General features: G+C 38.2%; 1 protein-coding gene across 1 annotated transcript; it reads right to left on the bottom strand.

The window, feature by feature from the left end:
* Positions 1–1,445: 1,445 nt before the first annotated feature.
* Positions 1,446–2,027, bottom strand: LOC126260582 (charged multivesicular body protein 1b-2-like). Its single transcript, XM_049957918.1, has one exon. It carries the CDS (start codon positions 2,025–2,027, stop codon positions 1,446–1,448), a length of 582 nt encoding a protein of 193 aa, XP_049813875.1.
* Positions 2,028–9,044: the final 7,017 nt, after the last annotated feature.

The raw sequence follows: 9,044 nt of genomic DNA, 5'->3' as shown, positions 1-9,044 counted from the left end.
CTCATCACAACCTCCAAAGGGACTCGAAGTGATTTATGCTGCGCTATTAGGTTCCTGCATAACCACATATTCGAAAATCGTCACATATTCATAGAAAAACAGTGAAGCATTTTTGACAAGCAAATTGTGCTATGAAATTCCAACCTAAGCTCAGACTCTGACATCGCAACATAAATGTCATCCTCAGGCTGTCACCGACTAATGGTAAGTGCCACAAAACCAATTGCATTCACGTTTACTAAGACGAGGGATATGTGAACGTTCTTTTCGACAACACCATTGAGTAGCATCCAACGAACTTTTCTACTAACGACAAGCATTTCAGAAGAGTAATTGTCTGTATATTTCTTTAGTATGCAGCAGCTCCTGTTGAAAACATCACTGTACAACCTTACCCTGAAAATTAAATTGACTCAATATGACGTAGCACAATTACAAAAATTTCTAAATAGTGTCACAAACAAACAACAAAACAACATACGTAAATAACTAGCCACCATTGTAATCCACAATAACAAATTTTGTGTACATCATCTGGAAACCTTCCATGGCGACACTAAACAAAACTCTAATAAACTACGATGTTCTCCTGAAGAAAAGAAGATATATCCAGCTACTCTAGACTACCACGATATTAAAATGAATCACAAAATACAGAACCATCCAAACAACTGACGCCAATATGAAATCTAAAGGCACATCGCTAATTGCACGTAGCATAAATTCTAAATTCCTACCTGACAAACAAAATTATTAAATAATTTAATCTGCAAAAGTAAAAAAATCAGTGTCATTACCACAGAAATTAAGTGTAGTTAACTTCGTTTACGAAACGAGAAAAATGAACATTCTCATTCGTTATCTTCATGTGACTCATGATTAGTCGTCTAATCGCCGCACTGTTACCAACATCTAAGCATGATGTAGAAACTTTCGACACCGTAACTACACTTTAATCCACACTACACACTTCTTCAGAGTAAATCAAGTGTTAAAATACCAAAGACATGAAGACAATACGTAAGTCTTATTAGTAACACCTCGGCCAGTGACTGGTGCTAGGAATAATATTACGGAATGAGGTAAATTCGTAGGCTAAAGTGCAGTATCTACATCTCGCTAACGATTCACTGATTTCATTTGCCATCATTCGTCGCAGGAACAGTTACTAACAACACCAAGCAACGGAAATGTCGCAGGCATCGTTAGTGCATTTTTTTATGGGTTTAGATAATCGTACAAGCAACATAGCAACATACAGACTGAACAAAAGCGGTAAATATTTCAAGATGTACATCAGCCTAACTTGAGGAGAGTTTTATATCTGGAGTATATTTATTGGTATTAAGGCTACTACTTTTCAAAATTTACCATAGTATTGGCAGCTCTAATTGCGGCCAGGAAGATTTCTGAAGATGAGACTGTAGACTCGTATCTGAACCGGCTTACTTCCTGAGCTGCGCTAGCCTCTTGGAGAGCTCGTCGCGCTCGGTCACGAGGGAAGCTCCGAGGCTGTCCAGCGCTACCTGCGGCATCTCCAACTGCACTTCCAGGCCCGCCTCTTCGGCCAGCTGGATCACCAAGTCGTCCACCTGCCGCATGGGGACTGCCGTGCACGTCGTCGCGTCCAAACCCGACTCCTGCACCATACTCGCCACCTCCAGATGTTGGCACTCTTCGTCGAAGCGGTCCATCAGCGACTGGACTCGTTCCAGGTCCATGCGCTTTATGGCCACATCCATGGACCGCGTGACGGCTTGTATGGTGCGTGTCATGTTGCGCATGTTGTTGAGGCTCTGCACCCGCGCCGCCACAGAGTCGAGTCGCGCTCCCATGCGCAGGAAGCCGAGTGCCTGGTTGCGGTGCCTGATGGCGTTCTCGGCATGCACTCGCGCAACATCCAGCGCCCCCTTGCGCAAAGCGCTTTTGCATTTGCTTTTCTCCGCATCCTCCAGCTTTTGGGACTTGCTAGCGTTTCGCGTCATTTCTTTGGAAGCGAACTTCAAGTTGAAGAGATGTCTCTCCATTTCTCCGTCCTCTGGTGGTAATGGTCTAATCAGCGTTTATTTTCGTTCGCGTCTGAACCCTGCGCTGTTACAGCGCATCATTCTTACGCCTGCCATTTAGTATTGAATAACTGACAAAACGAGAACAGAGCCACATCTTTCGTCGCACTGGAAAACTGGTTTATTTCGTAGCTGTCACGAAGCGCAATGTTTTTCAAAGATAACCTGTTACAGCAACTCGCACCAGAGATAAATTATGTCCACCATAGATCTCTCCACTCCATTGCAGCGTCATAGAACAAAAACTTCACATTTTAGCTAACTGAAGGTAGTGTTTATTTAACTTCTAAATGTTGTAATTAAATTAATTACAATGTGATTTATATAAATGATAGTTAGGTCGATCACAGTCTAACATATACAGTCGTTCTGTGAAAAGTTTTACCATCTGACAGTTGCAACGACACTAGAACCCGTAGCGGCGAGAAAGCCAACATTAAATGTGATGTTTGTTTTTAATTACTTTTATAGTTAATTAACGAGATAGTTATTACTTTGTTGCGTTCCAGGCATTACTAATTTATCAGTGATCGTTAAATAAATGTAAAAACAGCAGTTTCTCGCTGATTCAGTGACGTAAGCTACAGTACAACTTATCCATGAAGAAGTGCTTTTGATTTTATGTATAATTGCAGCTTACACCGCTGACAGCGAGAGAATATAACCACATATTTCATGCATATATTTCTGTTGCTGTCTGTTCTTATTACGATAATTACTTTGCTTGACACGTAACAATATTGTATGGTGGCTAGTGATTTGTACATTCTGACGCTTCAGTCGACTTTATGATACACAAATATTTTTGTAAATGTAATTACTTTTGCTTCAAAAGCTAATATGTTGATGATTCTGCCGTCTGTGGCTCAAATGTAGAGACAGTTATGGAACTTCTATGATAGGAAAGAATTTCATTGCTTTTTACGTTTCATTATCAAGTATGTATGGTTTTATCTTCAGCTACCGTTGTGGTGGCTTAACTGGTACTTTAAATAATTTAGATATTGCATTACATGAAATTTTACTATGTTCCACATTCCATGATTTCGCTGGAAATAGTATGTATGGTTTTATCTTCAGCTACAGTTGTGGTGGCTTAACTGGTACTTCAAATAATTTAGATATTGCATTCCATGAAAGTTTCCTATGTTCCACATTCCATGATTTGGCTGGAGGTAGTAAAGAAAACTTCACGTTACTGAGTATATATTCTGCAAAAGGTCAGGTATTCTGTTGTTTATAATGACTTTTTTGTTCTTTAAAGAAAACGACGTTCTTCAGTAAATATCTGTGGCTTACAAGAGAATCGTAAAGCAATTGTCCCTTCGTCTTTTGTTTCATACTTTCCAGCGTTCTAATAAAACTGAAGAAAGAGAATGTGGTGTCCATTTTCAATCAGTATGGCAACACAACGCTCCCTCTTGTAAAAACAATGTTGCAAATCAATATAAACGACACTACTCCCACTCATCCAGTATCGTAATCGGAAGTGTAGGTTTCTGTCCGCTTGGAGCTTTGCTGTCGCAGTATATAACAACGATGAGTGTGAGCGTCGTGACTGTATGTGTTAGACTGTAGTTTAACACAGAAGAAAGATGGCATGTTTTATGCAGCACGTCAGTGAGTGCAGGGTACAGCCTCAAGCAAAAATGTTGGGTAGAACTTCAGAAAGACATACGGAACTGATTACAAGAAATGGACACATTTTACGTGTGTGTATATATGAAGCTAAAACGAGGACAAGATCTTCCTACTACAAAGCATAAAACTTGCCATTCTACAAGCGGAATAAGATTTTTAAGAAAAATACGGGAAATACGCTATAGCAGTCGTCAACGGTTGATGTTGATTACAAAAGATGGCCAAACCAGTGGCAGAACTGCGTTAGATAAACGTCACCATGATGCCACTTGTAGGGATATACACAGCGGCTTAAAGAAATACACATCTTTACGGCGGAATAGAGAGAGGAAAGTGCAGTTAAATTTAAAATATTCTATCAGGTACCATCCGAACCACTATCTCAGAAATCACGACATATTCGAAAAGAAGCGCCGAAGATGTGTAACAATGTTGACTGTGAAAAATCTGTGCTACTTGTTCTATTCAAAGCAAATAAAACCATGCTACCCACTGACTTCATTAAAAAGTCTTGCCAGTAAAGGGTACAGAACGCAAAGTTGTGTAGCTCAACTTTTTTGTGAACGAAGTGCGGGCAACACCATCAGAGACAACGCCAAATAACCATATCGTGACGTCATAGCCAAGCGGCGATCGTAATATAAAGCAGCCACCATCACCATAAAAATTGTTTGTCCCGTAAATTTAACGGTTTTTGAGATGATACTTCAATGACGTCAGTTAACAGAGAAAATACACATAGTTGTTTATTTGGAATGAGGCATAAACAATTAACATCGCACTATTGCGATTAATTTCATGCATAGTACATACAACATGACTAACAAATCTTTAAGCAAAACTGCTGACGTTATTGAAAAATTGGGATTATTTTCATGTGTATGAACAGTTAGAAACATCTGGAACACTTTTAAACGTAGTCTTTAGTAGTTGCTTAGTAAAACATTCACACATTTCCATGTAATATTTTCATACAATCACAGTGAGACATGCATGTCAAAGTCGCTGTATTCATACAGTTTTCTGTTACCAGGGCAAGATGAAGAACAAATTCGGGTGAATAGAATTTTCGTTCAATAAAACTACTTTTGGACAGACCCCCACTTTCAAATAATTATCAGTCACAATAAGTAACACACCATACTAATTAATGGGACAGCACAGATAGTTCGATAGGAATACGGTATAAATAATAGACTCTTCGTTCATTACTTTCACGCAGTTCTTCTGTAAGAAAATTTCATGAACTTTATCTTTCAGTCCCTGAATACTGTTACATGAAATTCCTTTTAAATACGCATTATGGCTGGCTGCGCTAATCTTGATGTCTTCCTGCTGTACTAATGCCTCCACCATGATTTTCTTCTATTCTTTTTCTAGACAGTCCTGCAGCTGAAGACAGGTAGGCTGGACAGACCAAAAAATGCCTGGCATGGCGTTTAAATTAAGCCGTAGTTTTGAAGGTGCTGTTACGGTTTTATCCGACTGTGGCTGACACTACCCAGATAATGTAGTTAGCTTGTGATACACTTGAAAACTGAGCAATGAAGTACAGTAATCGCAATATATTCGAGCCAAAAGATCCGGCAAATAACAATATACCATAATATAAAACATGCGTTACTAAATTACATTCAGAACAAAACTTAACACTGAATAATTATTGGGTGGAGACGTTTCTGTCTCATTAAATCATCTTTGGGGAACCCGAACACATGAACCTTGTTTCCTGAATGTAATTCCCATTAGCTTTAGCCACACAACACTTCACACTCGTAATGAATATGAAACTAGATAAACATATTATGTTGCGTTAAACTCATAAACACGACATTGTAACACATAGCATGACTTCAGTGCACTTAAATATCATTTTCGCAACAATAAAACAGCACAACGAGTTTGTGACTAACAAGTTGTTGCTACAACACAAGACAGCTGTTGACTTTCGCCGCTTCTCGCAGACGTCTCAAATTCGAGTTCTCGCAGTTTTCGGTCATAACAACACGGTAGTGTCTTACAATACCTTGATATACCATATGATTAGTTATTTGTTAGATGTTCCTCGGTGTGAGGTTTACGCGAACTGCATGTGTCAGAAAACGTGATGAAGAATGACGGATCGGACTATCACGTACTCCACAAAATCATCCTCGTGGAAGACGAGAAAATGTATTTATCAATCACGCTGGGAAAACATGAGCAATTATTTCATTTTACTCTATAGGGAGCCTCTTACAACCTAATCATCTTCGATAGACTGTATTGCTAACGTGGTAGTATTTTGCAAATGATTCCAAAATGAACGAATTTTATTTACTTTGGAAAAATTATTAATCGTGGGGTGGCACTAACAGTAACACAGATCGGCAGGACTACAATTAGTGTACATACTTATTACCGACATCTATGTAGTGAAGCAGCCTCTAGATTGTCAATAATACTGCACAACATATTGACGTCTGGCTCCACACTGCAAAGTGATATTACGCAAACAAAACGGATATGGGCGCTAGCTGTTATTTGGCCTTTGGTCTGGCTCTGCGTTCGCGGAAAGCAAAGAGGAAGCATAGATGGACGAACAAGTGTTGTATGAAGAAGGAAGGAAGGAATATTAGAGTTTAACGTCCCGTCGACATCTACGTCATTAAAGATGAAGTACAAGCTCTGATTGTTTCAAGGACAGGAAAGGATATTGGCCACGCCCTATCAAAGCAATGACCATTGCATTTGCCTGTAGTGATTTAAGAAAACAAGAGAAAACCTAAAACCAGATGGTTGCAATCAGATTTGAACCATAGACCTCCAGAATGCGAGTCCTGTGTGTAAACCACGACACCATCTCGCTCTCTGTGGTGCAAGAGGAAGAATGACACATGAAGATTTACTGAGTGAGTATTATCGGAGCTTTCTGAGAATAGATGCTAGCTCATTTGATGTACTTGTGCAAAGTGTTATCGTTATAATTAAGGAAAAAGACACTATTCTATCTTGAAACTCTCTAATTAACTCTACACATATATTTCGTTTAGTTGATATAATAGCTCAATTAATTTTATCTTTAAATTCTCTTATGATATTTTCAGTTAAGTTTTGATGTAGTTTAGTGTCCTAGTTTACTTAGTATTGAAATTCTCTTATAAAATCTACAGAAATTTTGTTTCATTCATCAGTTTTATCTTGAATTTTAATCATGAAATCTGTAGACAAACTAAAATGTCTTGATATAAATCTCCATGTAGCTTCATTAAAAGATCATGTGGTTCAATATAATCAAAAACTATATTTCTGTCTATTTTAGTTTTTGAGTACAGTTTATATAATTCTTCAAAACACATTTTCAAAATCATAATTAATCCATGCAATAAGCTGTTCCTTTCTTTGTTTAAAATATTGTTTATTTCCTAGTTATTTTGCTATAGTTTTTAGATCTTTTACAGTGTCATTTATCTCTTTATCATTATTGTTGTTGATGATGAGATCAGTAAGCGGTTTTTTCTCATTTTAGAATATCCTTTATATTCCAATTGTTTTGTCCCGGCTTTAATTCACTAACTTTTAGGGTTTGTAGTGTCACCAGTTATAAGCTTTATTTCTGAAGGAGAAAATGAAAAACTGTCTATTTCCAGGTGGTAATTAAAAATTCATTCAGAAGAAAATATACCAGCTAAATTTAGGTACTTTGTTCAACGAATTTTTAACAAAAAAGGTATTGATCATGAATGATATTTTATGCTTTAATTATTGAGATTTTGTACATTAGTCATACAGATTTTATGTTTTATTTATAGAGATTTCCAAGGGACTAAAATTAAAACTTTTATGAAAACATAGATTTTCATTGCCATAAAAAATTGAGACTTCCGAAAAAGATCATGAATGAGGTTTTGTGTTTTTTATATGATATTGCCAAGTGAAGATATTTGGATGTGGCAAGTTTTATATTTTTTATTCATTATTCGGAGACTATGAGTGTAGGCTCTAAAAAGTGAAAGAAATTTAAGTCAATCTTCAAATAATTATAATCTTGATTGCATTTAAATTAGATATAAGGATCCACTTGCTGTAGAATATGAATATTTTCAAAACATTTTTTCCTATTAATTTTATTTCTTTATAAATGACATCTAATGTTGCTTTCTCTTCAGAAATACCTATGATGAAAATATTTGAATACATAAAGCAAAATTATTTAACACTATCTGGTGAGAACATATCTTTAGAAATATGGCTATCATTGAAAGATAAGAAAGAAATAGTAATTATACCTAATTTACTTATTTTTGTGGGATTTCTTATGGACACTCATTGTATGGAAAAATGGACCACTAAAGCAGTGAGGTCTTAGTAGGTCACTGGAGGTAGTTGGTGTGGTGTCACCGCTAGACACCACACTTACTAGGTGGTAACTTAAATCGGCCGCGGTCATGTAGTACATGTTGGACCCGCGTGTCGCCACTGTGGGATCGCAAACCTAGCGCCACCACAAGGCAGGTCTCGAGAGACTGAGGAGACCTCGTCCCCAGTTGTACGGACAACATAGCTAGCGATTGGACGTGCTAAGCCTTGCTCTCATTTGCCGAGAGATAGACAGTAGAATAGCCCTCTGCTAAGTTAACTGGCGACCACCTAGCAAGGCGCCATTTGTATCAGTGCCTATAGCTTACTAATATTCAAGAGAGATGTATTCCAAGGACTAATTAAAAGTTAAGTAACAAGCATCTACATACTTTTCTTCTTATTCATTTATAAGTTCTCATGTTCCAGACTTCACGCCCGTCTGCGTTAGCCTTGCGTGCCCTATCGGCTACAGCATTGTGTCTAGGCTGTATGGTCTAGACACAACAGTTGGTACCACATCTTCACACACAAGTCATCTAATTCCCATTAACTCATCAGAGAGGGGCATTGGGCTCAGTTGCCATGTTCCATCCCATCCCAAATATGTTCGATGAGGTTTATATCTGGTGAAATGGGACGCCACCATATCAACTGGAACTCATCACTACGTTCTTCAAACCACTCTAGCACACTGGCCTTGTAACATGGCGGATTGTCTTGTTGAAAACTACCACTGCCATCAGGAAACGTGATCATCATGAAAGGGTGTACATGGTCTGCAACCAGTGTACAATATTGCTTGACCATCATTGTGCCTTGCACAAGCTCCACTGAAACCATGGATGTCCATGTGAATGTTCCCCAGAGCATGTTGTAGCCGCTACCAGCTTTGTCCCCGTATCCCAGTACAGGTGTCAAGGAGTTGTTCCCCTGGAAGACAACAGATTCGCACCCTCCATTGGCATGATGAAGAAGGTAACAGGAGTCATCAGACCA

This window comes from Schistocerca nitens, chromosome 5, assembly GCF_023898315.1.
Source record: "Schistocerca nitens isolate TAMUIC-IGC-003100 chromosome 5, iqSchNite1.1, whole genome shotgun sequence".
NCBI classification, from domain to species: domain Eukaryota; kingdom Metazoa; phylum Arthropoda; class Insecta; order Orthoptera; family Acrididae; genus Schistocerca; species Schistocerca nitens.
Note: the sequence above shows the minus strand (reverse complement) of the source record. Positions and strands in the feature narration are given on the sequence as shown.